Below are 23,745 nucleotides of genomic sequence, written 5' to 3'. Positions count from 1 at the left end.
ATACACTCTACTGACTGACTAATCTGTGTGTTGTGTTTAATATCATTAGATTGTTTTTATACTGAAAATAAAGTATTCATGTTAAAATTACGGTTCCACTTGTGTCTGTCATGCGATCGGATAAAAGGCCTCTCCAAACCAAGCTCCCGGGCTGAATTTCAACCCCAGCCCGCCCCTGGTGTCTGGAACAACAAAAATAAAATGGTGGCTAGGGTTCAAAGTACCACGTGACATGGCATGGACAAAGGCAGACTTCAAACAAAACGGCTGATCGAAAGGGGACTACAACATGGCCAACGAGGGTTGGACTCACCACTTGTTTCTTTGATAGGAGAGAACAAAGAAACAAGTGGTGGTGCTCACACCATTAGCTCTCTGATATCACACGTAGGTGTGATATGGTCCAGGCTGAAGAAGTGTGTAGCCTCATTCACACTGCCCTTTGAGTGCGGGAATCATGCGCCGATTCTCTGCATTGTCTTCTGTGTGAAAGTTTCAGATGCGGAGAGGAGGGAAAGTTTTGATGCGGCTCTGATGCTCCTCCGGAGATAGTATCAGAGCTGCAGCAGAGGCAAGCCCGTGTCTGTGTGAATGGATAAGCCAGAGGCGCGGAGCAGGGGCGTGTCGATCTGATAGTGTTCACAGTCTGACAGCTAAATAGATCCTTCACTCATCAAATAAAAAAAGAAATGACTCACAAAGCAACGTTACATGACCAAACAACAGTAACGTGGTAACTGGAAGTGTCTCTGGCAACTGACATGAGGAAAAAAATACTGCAGTTACATGTGGAAAAGCCTCTGTGATCCTGTCTGTCCTACTGACTCTTCGTCACATTTCTGCCTGAAAAACAGCGTCTGTCGCCGGCAAAAATGTTTTACTCACCATGTGTTTGTCTCCTTCCACTATTGTGCTGTTGTAGTTACTGCCTTAAAAAAACTCACTGCGACGGTCAGCCCACCCGACCGAGACTTCAGTGAACTTTCCCCCAGAATACAGCATCCCTCCCCGCCAGTGAGAAAGTCAGACAGGGTCCGCTGTTTTCTGATTGCGATTATGTAATTATGTAATTTAGTAATTTACTTTCCAGGATGTATGATGGGCCAGGAGCTCAATCACAACATATTATAACTGCATCCATAAGATTATAAACAGTCGGCGGATACACGTTGAGATTAACAGGTGAAAACCGGGGGTAACGCGTAAAAAAAACCCACATGGATCTCAACGTTATGATGTGTTCCGTCATGCCTCTTTTGGTTCTGCAACGCCTGCATGCTGTATGAAATGACACACGGAAATGGAATGGCTTTTATGCGCTCTATGCCATCACTGCTTGGTTCAGTGTGAACAAACAAAGGCGGCGTAAAGAATATGTGAGCCTTCGCTGCAGAGATACTGCGGAGTCTCTGTGTGAAAAGGGCTACTGTGTGTGTTTGACATGGTGCCAGGTTAGAGAAGATGGTTAGTTGCATGCAAAGACCCTGAGTCTGTGTAAAGCATAATTCAACTAGCATCAAATTAGCCATGAAGCAAAGAAAACTACCAATAACCTGACTATACAGAGATCAAAATAACATCCAAACAGTGAACAAACACATAGATTGAACACATGCATTACATCAACCAGAGTTAGAAGGTCCTGTGCTTAGTCGTGCTATGCTATGCTGTGTGCTATCTAGGCCCAGTTCAACGTTACCAGTCTTTGAAGAAAAGGTGCTCGTGGTTCCTTAGCTGACAAGCCTAGCAGGAGAATGTTGTAATCCCAATTAAGAACTGTGCTATTCTTGCTTTGCAATGTCTGATGAAAGACAGCAGGTGGAGGAAACTGGTCACTCCTTTCCTTTGCAGGGATAGCAGCTTGGTGCTAGCTTGCTACATGTTCCTAGGATTGTGGAGTTAGCTGGCAAGCTTTGTGTCGCAGCTGCTGGTGCTAACTGAGCTGGAATACTAGCAGGACCTTGTGTCGCTGCTGTGAGGAGAAGTTCTTTGGGCCTGCTAGAAATGCAGCTGGCAGCTCTCAGCAGCTGTTGGGCCCAGAAGAATCCAGGAGAAGAGAACTTGGGGGCAGGCAGCCCCGTGGGGAAAGAGGTGGAGAAGAGAGAGAACAAAGGAAGGAGCTGGAGTTTTGACTAACTGGTCAGTGGGGGGTCTGTCACCCTGACCAATAGTAGCTCAAAGCTGGGTCTCTTGGCAGTCTTTGCACCTAGGCGTGAAGACTGGGAAATTCTGGGGAAGTGAGTTCAGTTCAGAGTCCATTTTGAAATCCACAATGAACGACTTAATCTGTGGGTCCCAGCAATAGTGACCAGAAACTCTGGTCAGAGAAAATTCCATGGCTTTGTTGTGAACTTCTGTCTCCACTATGCAGTGAAAAAAAATCATCTGAACCAGCCAAAGAATTGGACCTGAAGGAATTATTTTTTTCCTTCTACACAGCCCATTAAAATTATTGCCTTATAGACAACTACAAACAACTGTTAGATAATCATTCTTCTTACTTTGCTATTCTTTTACAATAATCGATCTCTATGCAGGCTGAGCCCTCTTTCTGTGCACCTCAATTTCAGTCAAGCTTTAAACTAAATCGACTAGAGGGTTCCTTTTTTACTTTTGAAAGACAGTTGAAGTTCCTTCTTTATTATATGCAAAATTGCCATAACACATTTTGAATCTTTTTTCCAAGTAATACATTTGTGTTTCCTTCAATTACCTTCGATGGAATCTGTCTTATTTCATAAAAAGTCATAGTAGAAACACCAGACAAACCAGAAAAGAGCAGAGCAGACCCAATGACATGTTCATTGTAGAACCCCCTACCATTGGTATGAGCTGATGAAGCCCCTTGGGTGTCCACACAGCCCACATACTGTAGGTAAGCTACACGGCAGCAGAGGCTTCATTGCTCCACCTCTGTTTAAACAGGATGGGACTTCACAAATTAAACAGAAGAAAAAGACTTGAGATGAAAAAAACCTTTGGGTTTCACCAAAGTACAGTACAAGTCATTACAGGACCTGTGTAAATTGTTATTGATTAAAATAGATGTGTATCTGTTCTGTCAGAGGGACATGAGAGAGACAACAAAATAACAAGTCTGAAACTGAGGCAGTCAACTTGCCTTTGCAGTTTGCAAAATGCTACATTTACTGTATACATGCAGACATCTTTAGTTGAGTGTTGAGCTTAACAATGTGTGCACTTACCAGGCCAGTAGTACATGAAAACCTTCTTTCCCAGTTTCTGTAGGGTGACCCATAATGGCTCTGAGCCATCCCACCAAAGAGGCAGTCGGCTGTCAGGATTGGTCCCAATCAGAAACTCCTTCTTAGAGGCTACATCCCACATGTAGTTTCCAGTCATCTGATGAACATCACAGTGGCGGCCTGACAAAAATCAACATAAATAACAGAAAATAGCATCTGAGTATCCAAAGCCTGATATATTTGATTATTCTGTGCCAGAGAGTTCCAGTGTTGTCCAAAAACTATTAAAACCACATTAATGAGTCACACCTTAAACTCATTCATTACAATGAACACACGCACTATAGTTTTTTAGAAAAATGACTTGAGGAATAAAGTGGGATGCCAATGAGCCCTTTTCTATTTCCTACATCCTTTGTTCCTCACCCTTGTTCAGATCACATCCATTTTTGAACTTGGCCTTTATTTCGTTCTGAACTACACACTTGTAACATTTTGTGCCTGTATCTTGCATGATTGTAAATATATTGTGCTAACAAAAATATGTCCACAGACAGACAGACAGACATTTGAACACTCAACAAAGTACTCAAAATCACATCTGTGTTAGTTTCAGCTACAACAGTTGTTTAAAGTATGACACTTTGCCATGATGACACACACACACACACACACACACACACACACACACACACACACACACACACACACACACACTCACAAATTAGTTGAAGGTGAGGCCTTTAACCCCAAGAACACCATACCTACTGTTTAGTTGCCAGTGGATCTGGTGCTCTAAAGAAAGTAAATGGAATAATGAAGGAGGATTATCTCCAAATTCTTCAAGAAAACCTAAAATCAATAGCCAGAAGATTCAGTCTTGGGTGCAGTTGGGTGTTCCAACTGGACGATAATCTCCAAAACACATCAAAAGTGGTAAAGGAATGGTTAAATCAGGCTAGCAAGTGGCCTTCCCAAGTCCTGACTTGAACCCCATCAAGAACATGTGGACTGTGCTGAAGGGACAAGCCCATACCAGGAAGCTAACACATTTAGTTGAACTTCTGTGATTCTCTCCAGAGGAGTGGTTAAAAATTCAGCCAGAGGACTACCAGAAGCTTGTGGATGGCTATCAAAAGCACCTAACTGAGGTGAAAATGGCCAAGAGACATTTAACCAAATATTAGAATTGCTGTATGTATATTTTCAACCCAGCAGATTTGGTCACTAATTAATTATTAGCAGCAATACTAGTAAGTCTACAAAGCTTGAATACCACCAACTGTCTCATTGGGCCCCACTTAGTTTCACTCAGTTTCTGCAGAAGCAGTAGTAGTAGTTGAAGTGGTAGTAATAGTAGTAGTAGTAGTAGGACAAGTAGTAGTAGTCGGAGGACAAGTAGTAGTAGGGTTAGGTTTAGGGTTAAGTAGTAGGAGTAGTAGTAGTAGTAGTAGTAGTATAAGTAGTAGTCGGAGAACAAGTAGTAGTTGTACTAGTAGTAGTAGTAGTAGTATAAGTAGTAGTCAGAGGACAAGTAGTAGTTGTACTAGGGATGTAACGGTATGAAAATTTCACACCACGGTAATAGTGACCAAAATTATCACGGTTATCGGTATACCGCGGTATTTTTAAAATGTCTTCAAAATGTTGAAAAAACACTGATACACTGATAAATTGAAATAATTTCACCAAGATTTATATTTAAATAGATTTATTATATATTAAAAGGCTTAGGGTATAAGCAGCCTGTTTTTGAAACGCGTCCTGTAATGTCTGCGTTACAGAGGTAGAATGAGATGTACTGGCAGTAGCACTCGATTGGCCAGCAGACCCTCTCTGTGAAAAAAATTAATAGAAAATGTCATTATTAATTATTACTGTCATTGTTACTTAATACTAAGGGTGCAACCAACAGATCACAAAACTCACAATCTAGATCATGTCACTTTTGTGAGAAACAGGTTGGATAATTTTTTAGATCAAAACAAAAAGGATTATTGTTGAATTAATTATGAACACTATTTTGGCTCTTATCTCTATCTAGACACTTGTTATATTCACCATTTCAGATTATTCTTTATATATAGTCTATTCTACAAATAATCCACAAGTATTATATATTTCTGATATTACTTATATATATATATATTGGCTGTCTGTCTCTGTCTGCTTGCTCGTCTGTCGTCAGTGGACTCGGTCAATCTGATTGGTCTAATGGCTGCTGAGCCACAGGTAGACGCTGCTCCGACTAGGTCGACTTTAAAAAGTGAAATCTACAATTAATAAGCGTTTCAGATAACGTGCCAAATCACGGATCAACTTCGTTCAGTTATACCACTATCTGGTCAGTTTGCATTAGTGACAACAACAAATTAGACAGAGAAAACTCGACATACACACATCATTCACCTGAGCTTAAGGTTAATTTACCTTGCATTCGCTGAACAGTTGAGGGCGATGGTTGCGCAAATGAGTAAGTAAATTGGATGTGTTGCCGCCCCTCGCAACAACTTTCTTCTTGCAGCTCCTGCAGATAGGGCTGCCATCGTCGACCAGCTGTCCCTGAGCATTCTTATAATAACCAAAATACGCCCAGACTTCAGATTTGGTTCTCTTTGAAGGCGGAAAAATGCCTTGAGGGCCGCTACTATCACGTCCTCCCTCCGCCATGTCTTCTTCACTACATAACAAGCGCACGTTGCACGCTGCGCCTGCGTAGGGAGACTTGGATAAAGTATCTCGCGAGTTTTCCACACCGTGGTTATCGACCGCGGCGGTTACCATGGTAATTAAAACTTAAACGGTAACCTTCACCGTCGGGAATTTTACCGTGGTTTACCGTGACACCGGTAACCGTTACATCCCTAAGTTGTACTAGTAGTAGTATTATAAGCAGTACTAGTAGTAGTAGTGCAAGTAGTGCTAGTAGTTCTAGTGCAAGTAGTACGAGAAGTAGTAGTGCCAGTAGTACGAGTAGTAGTAGTGTACATAGTACAAAGTGGAGGAGTTTGTTTTGTGAGAGAGAGAGAGAGAGAGAGAGAGAGAGAGAGAGAGAGAGAGAGAGAGAGAGAGAGAGAACCTGAAGCAGATCAAGGTTTGAATTTATTAATAGTCAAACTCAACAGAAAGAGCGTAACATCAGTCCACAAATCAGATCAGAGGAACGCTGATTGGAGGATCAGTATAAGGCTTTAAATCGCTGTATCATTGATAGAGAAATGGGGAGGGAGCTGAAAAAACTCCAAAATAAGTGAGAGGACAAGTAGCCGGACAATACATGCCTATTTTGTTGTTGTAGAGTCAAAAATTAGCAAATTACAGCGTTTTACAAAACAGCTTCTGTCTGTTGTCTTCCAGAAATTTAGGCCCAAAATTAACATTGGGGCTTATCAAGGAGTTGGCTGGAGTATGTGTTGCTTTAAAGCCTCTATAGCCAAAAGTGGAGGTCCTATTGCTAATCAGCATTCACACTAACTAGGAAAATTGTATTTCCTGTGAAAATACAATGTGAATCCTGAAAGCTGAAGTGATTTTGAAAAAACTGATGCATTTACTGGAAAATAATTGTCTGAAATGCAAATGTGGAGAGCTATATTGCATTGCACTACCGTGCTGGAAAACCCTCATGTAGTAGTAGTAGTAGTAGTAGAAGTAGAAGTAGTAGTACAAGTAGTCATAGTAGTAGAAGTAGAAGTAGTAGTACAAGTAGTAGTAGTAGTAGTACAAGTAGTAGTACAAGTAGTCGTAGTAGTTGTAGTAGAAGTAGTAGTATTAGTTGAAGTAGTAGTAGTAGCAGAAGTAGTATTACAAGTAGTAGTAGTAGTAGAAGTTGAAGTAGTAGTAGTAGTACTAGTAGCAGTACAAGTAGCAGTAGCAGCAAAACACACTTGACTATGGACACTGACACCTGTCTACCAGCAGCTTCTACTTCATTGCGTACTTGCTTTTTAGTGGTTTTTGGTTGACTCTTGACCATCCTGACCAATTTTCTCTCAGCAGCAGGTGATAGTTTGCGTTTTCTTCCTGATCATGGCAGAGACACAACTTTGTTATGCACTTTATACTTACAATTCTTTGTACAGTTGATCTTGAGATCTGTAACTGCTTTGAAATGGCTCCAAGTGACTTTCCTGACTTGTTGAAATCAATAATGTGCTCTTCCAGATCAATGCTGAACTCCGTACACTTTCCCATTGTAGTGTTTGTGGCTAAGTCTAATGGGTGTATCAAACAAGCCCTATTAAAATGGGCCCAGAGAGGCCATCAGCTGTTATCAGTCATAATCACTCAGAAGAAGTTAAGAGGCCATGCTACAAAGAAACAACAAAAAAACAACTTTCTATAATCACCTAAAATAATCATTCAAGTCGCTGTATGTATATTTTTGACCCAGCAGATTTGGTCACATTTTAAAAAGACCTATAATAAATTCATTATTTAACCAAACCTTGTGAATGCTTTTTGTGACTAAGTAGTATGTGTTCCATTCATTCCATCACAGAAAAATGAGAGTTGTAGAAATCATTGGAACTCAAGACCATCATGATAACCTGTACATGTTCTTCACAAGTGTATGTACACTTTTGACCACAGCTGTACATGTTGCTAGTGATTACTTGGTGATTTTATGAGTTTTCCACCAGGCTACCAGAGTTGAGGAGATTGTGTTTTTCTTGAAGTATTCCAGTTTCTCGATTGATTGTGGTAGAAAGGGAAGGTCTGCAACTGAGATGGATTTTACATTGATTTTGTTATCATTCTAGCAATGGGTTATTATAGTTGTGCTTTTTTACAAAGTGCGGCTTGTTACGTCTTATTGGCTATTGTTTTTGTCTAATTTGATACAAAGTACGGCCTGTTACGTCTTATTAATGTACTGTAAAATAAAGTGCGACCAATACATTTTGTAGTTAATGGTAGTAGTAGTAGTAGTCAGTGTTGTAACTTGTTACAAAGTACTCTGTTTGTATACTCTGATTAATTTTTTGTTGTAACGAGTAACGTAACGCATTAGTTCTGCAATTCAAGTAATCCTTTATTTAGTTAGTTTTTCATAACAGTAATCTATTACTCAAAAAAAATACTGTCTTTTTCTTTTCTTTTGTTGCCACAAATATAAAATAAAATCCCTGAAGCATTTGCACTTTCTGTTTCTCTCCTGCTACTTAGCAGGTGGCTGCATGCCAGCGGAAGGTAAACCTTCAGTTGTCAGTGAGGATGAAGTTGTAATTTTAGGCTATGGTTAGTCCATATGTTATTTTGAAGAGAAATATCAGAAGCACTAAAATGAAGAAGCATTCAGTTATTTGTGAAACCTATGCTAAAATAAAATTCACAAGATGCTCCATGTTCATCATTTAGCGCATGCTGTTCTTCTAATATTCTCCTCTAAAATAACATAAAGACTAAGTGTAGCTTGAAATTACAACTTTTTATCATAAAATTACAACTTCATTATTGTAATATTTATTTTGCCTCTATGCCTGTGATATTACGATTTTTTTCTCAAAATATTACGACTTAGTTCTCTATGTTATGCTTTTAACATTACTACTTAATTCTCTAAATCTCAGATTTGTTTTCTTAAATATGGCCCTAAAATGTTATTGTTGTTTTAAAAGGCCTATATGCACTTTAATCGTTTGTATGTAGGTATGTGTTTTGAAAAAAGAAAGCCTATGCACTTTTATTGTATTTACAGTACGATACAACATACTTTAGTCCCCATAGGGAAATTTGTCTTGGACTCAAATGCTGTGCACATAAATGCCTCCAAGTCACAGTAAAATAAACTACATAAAACAAAACAGCACCAGCTGTGTTTGTCACAACAATAAATTGCACATAACACGTTCTGCAACCACCCCATGGTAAAACACATTGCACATAACATATATTGCACACACCACATAATGAAAAAGAAACCATTGCACAATCTCTCAGCCTCAAGCAGCTTTGTTTAAGTTTGATAGAGGTAGGCACAAATTCATGTTTAAAATGACTGAGTTTACATTTGGGGACTATGTATCGTCTGCCACTAGGCAAGAGCTCATATTCTCTGTGGAGGATATGAGATAGGTCGGCCAATATCCTCTGAGCTTGCCCGACAACAGACTATATATATGGACTGAAGGGGCTGGTGTTCATTCCTCCCCATCACCTTTATGGTGGTGTGTACCAGACAAGCAAACTTAATTTTGATATGTAGAGTATGGTTGCCACACCACGCTGACATCCCATATCTGACTAGGCTCTCTAATACAACCTGATAAAATAAAAAACATAATCCTCTGGTTCACACCATAAACTCTGAGTCTGCGTAAAAAAGTCATAATCCACATGAACCTTCTAGCTTAAACTGTTGTCCAAGTAAACACGGAGATACTACGAGCAGACCTTATTAATGCGTGTGTCATGTTTGACTACAGAGCCATGATGCCCCACTGATCTAGGGTCCAGAAATATCTCCTTACTTTTGACAACATTCAAACTGAAATAGTTGTCATCACACCACTGCTAAAACTTTCCTGTTTCAAGGCAGATGGGTTTGTGTCTTTGTGCAGTAGTCTGAGGATAGCGGTGTCCTCAGAAAATGTAAAAACAAAGTTCCCAGGGTGGCTGTTTGTGCATTCATTTGTGTATAGTGTGAAAAGAACCAGAGAACTAACACACCCTTGTGGGGCACCTGTGCTGATTGATCTGGATTATGAAAGAGTGCTGTTGACTCTGACACCCTGACTTTGATTGGTTAAAAAGGAAAAATACCACTTGATTTAAAAAGGATTGACACTCATCTGCTTCAGTTTTAAGATGAGCAGTTGAGATTGGAGTGTATTACAAGCTGAGCTACAATCAACAAAGAAAATCTGTGCATAAGCTTTAGGGTCTTCTAAGTGCTTGACAATGACGTGGGAGATGCTGTTAATGGCTTCATCAGTGCCCCTCCCCTGCCCATAAGCAAATGGGTCAAGTGCCCAGCTGACCTCTGCCTTGGGCACAAACAACATGTATTTTTGAAAGCTTTTCATAACAATTAAAGTCAAGGCCACAGGTCTAAAATCATTTGTTTTCAGTTGGACACGGTTTCTTAGCTATTGGCACTATGGTATATTTTTTCCAGAGGGCAGGAAGAATGTGTGAATCCAGTGACTTCTGGAAAATGGGGCACCAAGCTTGGGTAAGCTATTTTGCACATGCCTTAAGAGCAGCGCAGACATGCCATCTGGGCCAGTAGATTTCTTACTACATGCATGCTCTTCCCCGACAGTTCAGTTCTGTCCGCCTGGATGAGAGAGAAACCCTCAAGCTCAATGAGAGAATCTGGAATGTCCTGATGGAGCCAAATCTCGGTAAACACCATCATGCTGGATTTCCCGTACTCGCAACTCACCCTGGTGTTTGCGCGGAGTTCCTCTTTTTTGCTTCTCAACGACCTTACGTTGCTGAGTATCATAAGTTGTGTAAAACTCTATTATAATACAGTGTGTTCCAATATAATCCTATGTTACTCTGTGTGAGGAGAAAAACTATGTATCCTGAGTGCAGAGTGCAGAGTGCAGAGTGAAGAAGGCCTATACATCATTCACTGAGCTTAGAAGGCCCAGCTGTAAGAGGGCTCAGTTGAACTCTGTGGAGGAGAGATGTGCATTGTAAGGAACTCAGCTGAACACTATGGAGGGGAGCATAGGCCCATCGGCCCCTTTATAGCTTTTTTTCCGCCTGCCAACTACAAGCGATTACAGTGCATTCCTTTGGGGAGCCAAGAGTTTAATCATATACTGACCACACCTTTTATCATTTTTAGAAAAGATACTATTGGCTAATGTACAAAGCTAATAGAGGCAGGTGTTGGGTGTGCTAGAAAGGTCAACCAATGAGAAGGGCCATAGACAAATCGGGCGATGTCCTCCACCATTAGAGTTGGCCCTGAGTGGCGGGTGTTTAAGAAATAGGTGGAGACCCTTCAGCATAAAAGCAGGAGCACAGAGAGGACTTGTTTAGTTCACTCCCGGGACCAAACTCACTGTTTATTGGTGTTGCTGCCGTGTAGAACCCAATAAACTCCTTTCCAGCCTACATTGAAGAGACTACTATTTGGTGAAATGTTGGACCAAGTGCCAGGACTTATTTGCAGCAGTGGGCTGTTTCCTCTTCGTCCGAGACGCTGCCGTATTCCCCCTCGCCTGCCTCTACTTTCACATCATCATGGAGATCAGCAGGTGGAATTGTTCCCGTGGAATGGAGGGACAGCATTCTTACAATCTTACAATCTTGTAACATAATGAGTAACTTTTAAAAGAACTGTTACCCAACACTGGTAGTAGTTTCATTTTAACCATTGCGATTCATCCAATGAGAGTGAGCAGTAGTGTGGTCCAGCTTTGAAATTGTCGTCTATAATTTTTCTTTTAACAAACTGGCATGGCTGAAGCATGGACAGGAAGGCTCAACAGCGGGTGATCAAAACCACCTGGAACATCACTGGTACCCATCTACTGAGCATCAGTGATATCGGAGAAGTGAAATGTCTGCACAGAGCCCACCCCAGTCACAGTCTGTTCACCCTGCTGGCATCTGGCAAAAGATACAAGTATCTGCTATCATTCCACTAGACTATGGAGCAGTTTCTTTCATCAGGCTGTGAGGCCCCTCAATTCATCCTCAACAATTCACCAGCATAAAGGGATATCATCTCAAATGTCATTCTACAACCCTGGCATTGTAAAATGCACATTGCATTGTTTTTATCTGAAAGAAAATTAAAGTTAAAGCTGAAGAAAGTTAGCATCAAGTAGTACAGGCTGAAATAAAGGGAGGTGTCGATGAATTGAATGCATGTGCATGAAGGTGTGTGTGTGTGTGTGTGTGGGCGCATGCATGTGGATGTCTCCAGCCAGTGATTCTTTCAACAATAGAATGTGCTAGATCAAAACACACACATCAGCAATAACTGGCAGGCTCCAAAGCTCACTTCCAATTGGCCAGCATGGCCTGTTGTATTTAGGGCTTAGTTATATACAACACACAGGCATGAATCACACACTGTTAGGATGGCTGTGTAGCATCCAGACTTTTAACGCAGGAGGCTTAAGGCAGAGGTTATTTCACCCAAACTGACAACGTCATCTGACTGCCAGTCATACTTCTCCACATAAAAATACTGTGGATCACCCTCAAGTGACATGAAAACTACACAACAAATACATCTGTATAATAATATAAAATAATTTGCATGCTCTTAATTTAAGTTACATATAACAATAGAATCCTGAAAACTCTATAACTTCCCCCTCACTACATGGTAACTTCCTAAACCTTACACTGGTGCCAAGATACCCTGGGACTCTTTAAGCCGGAGGAGACAGCGAGTGAGTGACCTGAAGACAAAGATTACACATTATCACATGAACAATTTAGCACAGATAATTAGATAATTTTACATTCAATCCATCATTTTAGCAAAGGTTATGCCACATTTGTTCCAATCACCAAAGTAGCCCAACTGAGGGTATGTTTGTGTTCACAGCACTGGACTTCAATCAACTCCAGCTGAGAGGAGCCACAAAACACACACTTCTGTTTTGTCCTTTTCATTATGCCATTTCTTATGACACACACTAGATCAAATCCATTTCTGCCTTGATAGATTGTCACAAGATCTCCACATGGGATTTTGTCTAACCGTTATTGAAGATAGCCAATACATCCAAGGAGAATTATTTATATGAAATATAAATTATTTCAAACTTTCCCAGATCAGGCTCCACCCTTTTACCCTCATAATTTTGATGATTGCTTAACTGTGGAAGAGTTAGTTTAAAAATGCTTCAATATGAACCTTGGAGAAGACACCAGAGGAGCTACACAAATCACTAGGTCATGTAGTAACAATAGCATCAGCACAGATAACAATGATTGATTGACGGACATAGTACATTAATAGGGATGTAACAATATATTGAATTTGTTGATAAAGTGGTAACAAAAATACCTCGATACTGTTTTGGGACTGTGATGATATCTACCAACATATCACATGGTTATATTGCTTGTATAGCTCATGCATCTAACAAGGGAAATCAGTATAAATGCATTCTACTAAATTTCCTTGTCATTGTATTGTAGCTGATGGTGCAATCATACTGAAATCCCAGAAAAGTCAGCAGCACATTTTTTAAAATAAGTGCAGCAGCCTAATTTACAGCAAACCAAACCGCACAATGTCCAAGGGGAAAAGGGTTGGAGACATTAGAAACTACTTTAGTAAGTAGCTCTGTAAGTCACTATTGTATTACTATGTACCATAAAATCCAGCAAAAGATTCAATGATCTGTATTAATCAATAATAATATATTTTTCAAACTTTGGGCTGTCATACCTAGCTAATCAGATTACATCTATTATGTAATGAACAATAACAGTTTTCCTGCACATAAATTGTTATAATTTTGCACCACCAGCATCTAGTTTCAACTGCAGGTGCTGATCAAGTGCAAAGGACTCTCAATTGTTAATTAACATTTCTCCATGCAGGCTTTTTTCAGAACATATGACAAATTATGTCCAGGAATAGTGATGGGGACCAAATCAGCCATTTTTCATAGCAGTGTCCTCAAGTTTTTTATTTGTCAATGGTGCAATCACTCTCTGCTGCCTCAAGATAGCAATGCCTGACCACACATATTGTAAGACCGTTACACCAATAGGTGCACAGATGGGTCCAAGTACATTTGCAACTAACATAATGTGGGTGCTTAACACGAAAATGGCAACTGTGTCAGGTGGAAACTAGCAATAACACTTGCACTGTGTGCTGTTTTGTACCAGGCATAAGATAGGGCTGACAAAGTACAATAGCTAACTGTGACATTCATGCCCGTAAACACGAGAGCAGAGGAAAGAAATTATGTGTATTGACGATTGGCTTACATAATTTATCTTCATTTTTCCTTCCTTTTATGATTCAGCACTGGCATTAACCGCCAATTGCTTCTAAAATTAAACTTTTCATCATATTTAAATGGACAAGGCGGTCCATTTATCATTTCGTCAGTAGAATCTGGGAATTTTATGTCATCCACCAAGCTTGGCTTCTGGTGATATAGTAAAGGGCTGATTTATAATTGCCCATAGGCCCTCGCAGATTGCCAGCTGTACTTTCCCCTTTAAACACACCACCTCTTTCGGCTCACAGCTGTATCTCTGGGCTAGAGAGGGCGGACAGGCAAAGTATCTGCAGGGAGGGCGACCTCTCAATTCAAATCCAGCTTGAACAACTTGTTACAGCAATACATAAATATGTATAATTAGAACTTTTAGGTATGAAACAAATAGCAGGATTCACTGAAAACAAGGGCATTTGGATAGATCTAAACACAGAGGTGTTATAAACATGAAGGACATTTCCATGGGAAACTTTTTAGGCTGGTACGTTATAACTGAATTTTTTCTCCTCACATGAGTTAATTACAAAGGAAGTGAGTGACAGATACATGAATGAATGAAAAAAACGTTTAATTTAGTTTAGTTTTTAGTAGTTTTTAATCGACTTAATCTAAAGGATTTTTGTTTTTTATTTTTAGGATAGATTTTTTTATATAAATGACAAAGGCAGTATGGAAATTTCCAAGGGTATTTTTTTAATTTTTTTTCTTTTTATTGTTTTTTTTTTTTTGCTGCAATATTCTTAGGACTGAAGGGTTTTCTCTTGCAGTGTTGTAGCCTTCTGTATATTACCTATGGTAACTGTTGTACTAAATAGTAATGCAGTTGCAGGGATCACTATGTACTTCAGGCATAAAAATTAAAAGTACTCATACAGTAGAGTAGTTCCTGTCTGTGTTTTCCTACTATATCCGATGCTTTTGGATTAATATTACTGCTTCATTAATGTGTATGTTGCTTTTTACTGATGTAGGTGTTTGAGGTTTTGAGCTCATTTTACTACTTTATAAACTGTTGGCTTGTTTAATCTACAGCAACACATTATATTCTGTAAGATCATCATATCATATTTTGCTGTGACAATGGCGGTGCATGAAGATGATAGTGCCAGTAGCTCCTCCAAATTATGTTACATTTTGTTGCTGAAACAAAACAATTCAGAGCAAAAATCTTTAACTCATATGTCTTTGTCACCTTCCACTATTGTGTTGTTGTAGTTACTGTCTCTGGCAACTTGTAAAGAAAAAAATCACTGCGACGGTCAGCCCTCCCAACTGAGACTTCAGCGAACTTTCCCCCAGAAAACAGCATCCCTCCTTGTGAGTGGAAGCCAGACAGGGTTCGCTGTTTACTGATGGTGATTATGTAATTATGTAATTTAGAGCAAAACATTTTACTTTGTCACTTTCCACGATGCATGGTGGGTCAGGCTCTCAGTCACACTATATAGCATCATCCAAATGATTATAAACAGTCGGCGGATACATGTTGAGATTAACAGGTGAAAACCGGGGGTAACGTGTAAAAAAACCACATTGATCTCAACGTTATGACCGTTCCGTCATGCCTCTTTTGGTTCTGCAACGCCTGCATGCTGTATGAAATGACACACTGGAATGGCTTTTATGCGCTTTATGCCGTCGCTGCTCGGTTCAGTGTGAACAAACAAAGGCGGTGTAAAGGCGAATTTTCTTTGCATGGAATGTGGAATCTCTGTGTTAAAAGGGCAGTATAGACACTTAATTTGAATATTGAGTGTTACCTATAGATGTCCCCCGGTAACTTCGTTTAACCATCCTGTTAACTTGTTTTCTTTTCCATATAGACAAACCAAGCAAATAGCACATACAGTGTAAGTTAAACAATAAATGGGAAAGTTGAGCGAGGTACATGCAAGTTCTAAGCTTACAACAAAGTACAAGCTGTTCTAATTCTATCTTGACAACATGAGCAGGTCCTCTCCCTACAGTGTCAAGCAGCATCTGAAAAAAGCTTCCAACATATTTTCCACATTCCATGGACAGCTGTGGATTTCAGTGAACCCAAGAGCCTGTGTATGGGAGACAGTGGGTGCAGCACTATTTTTTGAGGTGGACTGTTTTCTTACATGTTACTCAGTGTATGAGGTGACTTCATGACTCAATCAACACACTCTAAATTTGACAACTTTGACCATAAAGGTCAATGACAATTGCACATCTCGAATGGAGAAAAAAAAAAGGTACTCTAACCTTATAAATTTTTCCATTCAGGTTTCTTAAGTGAAATTCCTAATGAACTGACGTCTCAACATTTATCCAGCTGACTTGAAGCATTTCATCAGGATGTTGAATGTGATGTAGCTGAGAAACACCATTTGCATCTGCAATAACAGCAGTTACATGTAACTGTTGAAACACTGGAATCATCTTCTCTGAGGTAGGTTTGCGACCTCTCTGGTTACTGAAGTGATTATTAAACTGATTTTTTTTTCACTGATATTGTTATTTTCAGTCCCATGATTGTGTTGCACCAGTAAGTTTGTGAAAGTCCTTTATACGTAGGAGAAGGATAGCTGATTGTTGAGTTCCATTCCCAAGTCATTAAAGACTGATTTAAGCATCAGTGTTTGATGACCTGGAAATGAGACTCAGCAATCAACAGTCTTTCTCGTAATTTGCTTATCCACATTTATGCACCTTCAAATATAAGCAATCAACTATGTCAGCAGTAAGTCACTACAGCATCAGCAGCTGTAGGCTTGGGCCAAAATTAGATATTGTCGAATATCACAATTTTTGCCATCATAAGACATATTTTTCACAATATCAAATATCATAGCTGTGTAATTATTCATCTGATAGGAACTGCTCTGACTGTATTTTAATTAATTACAGTGTTATTTCTCACCTGGCTAACTCTATAGAGTCTAGAGGAAGGGACTCAGTGAAAGATTAGCTGCACTTATTATACTTTTTACACTGAGTATATATCTAATTTAGAAGTTTCTATTTAACATCATTTAGTTATTTCAAAGTGTTGTATGTGTTGCTGCAAAGGGAGCAATCAGTCCTATATTTATTCATACTAATCATACTAATTGACATAAATTACAAATAAAAAACAGAAACCAGGTATTTTAATGCCAAAACATGATCTTTCTCTACCACATGTTCTTTGTACAAACCTAACCAGACCATAAACACAGCACTGTCACAAGATAAAAATTGAAAAGCTAAAGGAATACAAAGTTTCAACCACAGATATGTGGTCAGCAGAAATGCTCACTGCCAATGTTTTTTCTGGCATTTAAGTTGCTGTGTAAGTTCAATATTGGACCACAATGACCAGCAATATATTTGGAGGCGAGAAGGTGAGGCCTCTCACCCTAAGAACATTGTACCTACTGTCAAGCATGGTGGTGGTAGTATTATGCTGTGGGGCTGTTTTGCTGTCAGTGGATCTGGTGCTCTAAAGGAAACTAGAAAAACTGCATTTCCTGCAAAAATACAGTGTGAATGATGACGGCTGAAGTAATTTTGGAAAAACTGCTGAATATACTGGAAAATACTTGTCTGAAATGCATTTATAAGAATGAATGGTCAAGATTTTGCAGGAAAAACCGAATTTTTCAAAAGCTGAAAAGGCAGAAAAGCTGAAAAGTAATCGGCTGAATGGGCTAAAAAAACTGAATATTTTGATAGCTGAACAGTTTCTCTAGCTGAACATGAAGCTGAATATTTTGACAGTTGAACAGTTTCTCTAGCTGAACATAAAGCTGAATATTTGAAAAAGCTGAAAAGGCAGAAAGCTGAATATTTGAAAAAGCTGAAAAGGCTGAAAAGCTGAAAAGTACTAGGCTGAAAGAGCTTAAAAAGCTGAACGTTTTGATAGCTGAACGGTTTCTCTAGCTGAACATATGCTGAAGTAGTAGCAGAACCAAAGTTGAAAACTTCCCCATAAGAATGAATGGGAAAACACCTCCCAAACTGCTGCGAGTCTAGAGAAAAGTGTATGGCCAAAATATTTATACAGTGAGTAACAGGAGACATTTCTGAACTCTGGAGATTTCTGTAGAGTGAAAAATGAGGGAGCTAGAGTGAGAGACAAAAAAGGTACCGTCTGCTCTAAACCAGAACTTTAGGCTCAAAATTAACATTGCGGCTTATGGGGGAGTTGCTGGAGTGCTTGTCGCTCTAGGGCAGGGGTGCCCAATACGTCGATCACGATCGACCGGTAGATCGCAAAGGTAGTGCGGGTAGATCGAGTGACATTCAACATTTTCTTTAGATTAAGCGGCAGAAAATGAATGAATGAATCTCCGAAAAGCAAAATCGTGTATATGCCACCTGATTGACGTACAGGGCGGCCAGTCTGAGATCTCTTCTTGTACGGGTCACGCGTCACGTGTCACGGGTCACCATGCATGCGCAAACGCACTAGCTACTGCAAAACTCCAGCGAGCTAAGTGACCTGGTTAGCGGCTTCAAATTTATATCTACTAAAGAAGGGATATAAAAAATGAGTGGGGCAGCTGGACCAAGTAAGAAACAAAAAAACTTACCACTTCCATGCGGAATGGGAGAAGGACTTTTTTTCACCATGTCATATTCGAAGTGCGTTTGTCTGATTTGTCAATCTATCATTGCTATTCCAAAGAAGGGAAATGTGGAGAGGCACTTTCGAATTGTTCATAAAAAGTACGACACTGACTTCCCTCCGAAAAGCAAGCTGAGAAAGAGAAAGGTGAGGGAACTAAAATCACAGTTAATCGGACAGCTGTCATTTGATGTCCTCAGACCCTACTGCCACCCTGGGCCCACTCCCCTCCCGGCTGCCCGCTGTGGGACCCCACGGAGGACCTGTGAGCTATAGCCACCAACTACTGTTACCTGGAAACCTCAGGCACATGCACACACACACACACACACACACACACACACACACATAAATGTATTGAATGTTCCACTTACTCCTGCCGCCTGTGTGCAATATTGATGGCATCACTGTTTGTCACCTATGTGCATTACTGCTGTCAATTTTTATGTGCAATACCAAGGGTTATATTACTCTCTCAATATCAGTTATGCATTGTGTTATATAAAGTATACTCTGTATATGTATAAATAAATAGATGTTTAGTATTTTTTATGTAGGTAGATCATTTTGACTTGGTCATTTTAAAAGTAGCTCGCAAGCCAAAAAAGTGTGGGCACCCCTGCTCTACGGCTTCTACAGCCAAAAGTGTAAGTCCTACATCTGAGATAAGACCATCAGCTGAAAGCCAACAAGATTTCCTTCATTTCTATGTATATATTGTCTATGTAAAGTAAAAGATGTGGGATCTAAATCAAGCTGAAGAGAATTTTTTTTCAAGTTTTTCCAGCTGTTCTCCACTCTAGCGATGATGTCACGCACTCTAGCTCACGCAATACACACCCATTATAAAATCTGAAGATGAGCTAAAAATCCTTAAAACTAAAACTGTGATGATTTAAAAACCATAAAAGATTTTAAAAAGCTGAATACATGCCGAATAGTTCAAAGTCTTGTCACTCTTTAAAAGTTGGAATGGTGTCTGTAGCTCAAAGTATGAGGGACGAGAAGAGGTTGAAGGGCGGCTGGTTTTGAAGAGGATTTGAAGATTTTCCCATTCACTTCCATTGTAATTTTTTTTTGAAAAAGCTGAATATTTGAAAAAGCTGAAAAGTCAGAAAGCTGAAAAGTACAAGGCCGAAAGAGCTGAAAAAGCTGAACATTTTGATAGCTGAACGGTTTCTCTAGCTGAATGTATGCTGAAGCAGTAGCAGAACGAAATTTGAGAAATTCCCCATAAGGATGAATGAGAACATTTTTGCAGAAAAAGCTGAATATTTCCAAAAGTATAATAGATAGAAAAGCCAAAGTACACTGCAAGCAGTAATGTCCTTAAAGAGCTGAACATTTTGATAGTTGAATGGTTTCTGTAGCTCAAAATTTGTAGGAGAAGAAACAAGCTGAAAAACGTACGGAAGCTGGAATAATAATAATAAATTCCAGAAGGACAATAGTGTGAATGCTGCAAATGGAACAATGAAGAAGGAGGATTATCTCCAAATTCTTAGGGAAAACCTAAAATCATCAGCCAGATGATAGGGTCTTGGTGCAGTTGGGTGTTCCAACAGGACAGTAATCGGACACTCACATCAAAAGGGAAATGTTGGGTCCGTGCAAATAAATTAATCAAGGAGTATGGTCTAGACCTGCTCAATTTGGAGATGACTTTTTTTGTGAATTGAGGCTATACAAATAAAGATTGATTGAAAAGTGGTAAAGGAATGGCTAAATCATTTTTGATTTTTGAGGTTTTGGAATGGCCTTCCCAAAGCCCTGACTTGAACCTCATCAAGAACATGTGGACTGTACTGAAGAAACAAGTTTGTGCAGGGAAGCTAACACATTTAGTTGAACTTCACCAATTCTGTCAAGAAAAGTGGCTAAAAATTCAGCCAGAGGACTACCAGCAGCTTGTGGATGGCTCAAAAGCAATTAATTGAGGTGAAAATAGCCAAAGGACATTTAACCAAATATTATAATTACTGTATGTACATTTTTGACCCAGCAGATTTGGTCACAATTCATTATTGAATCAAACTTCATGAATGTTTTTTGTGAAGTAGTATCTGTTCCACAAATAGAAATATTTGAGTTGTAGAAATCTGTGGAACTCAAGACTGCTATGAAATACACATTCCTACAAGACAGACAGACAGTCATCTAGATAGATTCGGGTGAACAGACGTTCCCGTTTTCCGGGGACAGTCCCCATTTTTGGTGGCCTGTCCGAGACTTAAGTGTGTTCACCACACACGTCTTTCTAAGCCAGGATAGACTGAAAAGAAAAAAAGAAATGAATACCGGATAGAAAGAAGAAGAAAGTAGATGGAGGAGGAAAGGTCAAGATATGATTACAGAGCATGCCAATTTATTATTCCACCAATATCTGTGAGCTACAAAACATAAAAATGAGCAATGGAAAACTTTTCCCCCAAAGTATTTTTATCTTACTGTATAGGCCACTATTCATTATCAAAGACTGGAAGATGACTGTGAGAAGGACTAGTTAAGGGAGTAAAAAGAGCAGTGTTATGTAATATAGATGTATTCTCTATCATGGTGTGCCTGTTAGTCAGTGGTGGGATGCAACTACTACAAGTACTCATGTAATGTACTTAAGTATGAATTAAAAGTACTTGCACTTTACTCGAGCATTTTCTTTTTATGCAACTTTATTTCTTGTCCATTAAATCTCCAAGGCAGATGTTCTTTTTCTTCCACTATATTAACTGATAACATTAGTTGCTACTTGTCAGATTTCAATGTTTCATAAACCCATGGATTAAAATGCATCCTCAGAAAGCTAAAAGCAGGCTGCTTTTCTAACACCAGAAATTTGACTTTTAAGAGATGCTTGCTCTCACAGGACAGCCATGCTGATCTTATATAATATGATGCGTTGCTATAAATTAAACTACTCTACAGTATATAAAATAGTTGAAAAAGCTCAACTTAAAACATCTAGTTAGTACAAAACTTTATCAGGCAGCCGACTCATAGTTAATCACGATAAAACATATACCATGGTCAAAATACACTAAACAGACATCGTCCCCTTTTTTTTCATAGTTAATAACATTGGATATTGTATGATATATTGACTGCCTAACTCGAAATGTCCCCTGTTGTCATTTCATAAATCTAGTCAACTGAAGGTAGATAGGTAGGTTAGGGATGGATGGATGGATAGATTACCTGTCATTAAGGAGTAGTAATTAGGGTATGATAAACTTGGGAAGTCCGGCGTCATGTAGTCCACCTTCACGCCACTGCTTACGAGCTCACGAAATCCGGGTAGCACAAGCAGGTCGTCGATGTAATCATAGCGGAACCCATCAATCAGGAACACAAGCAGCGGACGGGCTGTGAGACACAGCTGCCCCGCTCCTAACAGCAGTAGCAGTGGCAGGAAGAGTCGCAGGGGGCACATGGGTGTCTGTCTTAGGGACATGACGGTGCCGATTTGTGCTTTTCTAAGGTAGCACAGCGTGTAGAACCGAACATGCGACGACTTGTGTCAAGTGGGAAAAAGCAGTAGGCTATTGAGGGAATAATGTCCCCTTACCTCACACCACGGTGGGTTGGGTTACAGTCTGGGTGCATTAGTATGGAAGGCCAAATGGACCATAATCGCCCTAGAAATGTATAGCAAAAAAGGGTCAATGAGGTGAGAATGACACCTAAATGAGATTTCAATGTCAACAAGGCATAAAACATCAGAGAGGCATTAAATGCATGTCAACTAGATGTGGTAAGTCAACCAGGCGTTAATTACGTCTCATTGTAGCATTATTTGCATCTCAACCTGGTATTGCACCAAAAGGTTCATAATCATCTCCATTTAAAGAAAAACTAAACCAATATGGGTATTTAGTATCATTGATTCAAGTCAAAATTTTGACATTTTAGTGCAAAGTATTTGAATTCTAAACAGTGTTTTATACATCTGCATATAACTGCCCTCTACTGTTGAAACCTGGCTTTTGCAATTGAATTTTAACATTAGCTGATCAAAGCAGGTGTTGTATTTGGTGGCATCTTTCATCACCAACTAACCATTCCTTCCTGCCCCCTCCTATAAAACTAATGTCTCCGGACTCACAGACTGTAGAGAGGGTTATTAGCAAAGATTGGTTAGAGCAAACTATGTGGATTGAGTGTAGTGATTGATTTGTTACATAAATAGGCTATGCCGATTGTAACAGTCCAGTTACAACCAAGCTGGTCTCGGTTGATTTCATTCATAACATGTGCCATATTTATAGTCATTAGGAGTTTATAGTACAGTAAAATACTACTATTGATGACATGGTAAAATACAACTGATATGGGTCACTTGATTAATACTTTAAAAACAATAAATGAGGAGTTAAAAAGGTTAAAAAAAATAGCTATTTAATTCATGATAAAAGTATGTTTACAGTGTATTTACAAGACGTTCACTGTAAACAAAATATGCCCTTTTGTCTGTTCTCAGTTTCACCCTTTTCTAGTCAATAAACCTGTGGACAAACTGATGACTGTCTCCAGAGTTTTGATGAACAGAAGGTGTTTAACTTACTGCCAAGATATATTCAGTACATGTATTGAGGGCAACACATTCTTTTCACATGCTACGGTTTCCATCATTTGAACCCCTCATATTCAGTGAAGGAATTTGAGGCTCTTTCTAACACCTGAGAATTATCAGGTGTTATGAAGCCAGTTTTTATTATTCTATTTGCAGATTTACTTACACTGTAAGAAACTTACCATGAAATTCAAAGTTACTGGCAGCCATTGACAAGTAACTTACTATAAAACCAATTGCAGTATCTAACTGGCAGCCATTGACAAGTAAGTTACTGTAAAACAAATTACAGTATCTAACTGGCAGCCATTGACAAGTAACCTAATGTAGAATAAATCACAGTATTTTATTGTGGTTTTATTTACAGTATGTCTTCCTCGTTCTCCTCTCCTGGTCGACTTGGTTCTATAACTCCGTTCTCCCCCATTCCCCCGTTCACTTCTCAAAATG

The 23,745-nt window shown here is 39.4% G+C and overlaps 1 protein-coding gene across 1 annotated transcript in view; it reads right to left on the bottom strand.

Moving 5' to 3' along the window:
• enpp6 (ectonucleotide pyrophosphatase/phosphodiesterase 6) overlaps positions 1-22,199 on the bottom strand; it is a 97,797-nt gene extending 75,598 nt beyond the window's left edge. The window contains exons 1-2 of the mRNA XM_073486271.1: positions 21,921-22,199; positions 3,207-3,386 (exon numbers count right to left, since the gene is read on the bottom strand). Coding sequence (XP_073342372.1) covers positions 3,207-3,386; positions 21,921-22,176 — 436 coding nt within the window. The 5' untranslated portion in view covers positions 22,177-22,199. The remainder of the gene's footprint in view (positions 1-3,206; positions 3,387-21,920) is intronic.
• Between the last annotated feature and the right edge of the window lie 1,546 nt (positions 22,200-23,745).

Source organism: Pagrus major, chromosome 18, assembly GCF_040436345.1.
Source record: "Pagrus major chromosome 18, Pma_NU_1.0".
Taxonomy (NCBI): Eukaryota; Metazoa; Chordata; class Actinopteri; order Spariformes; family Sparidae; genus Pagrus; species Pagrus major.
This window is presented reverse-complemented; position numbering and strand designations above follow the sequence as displayed.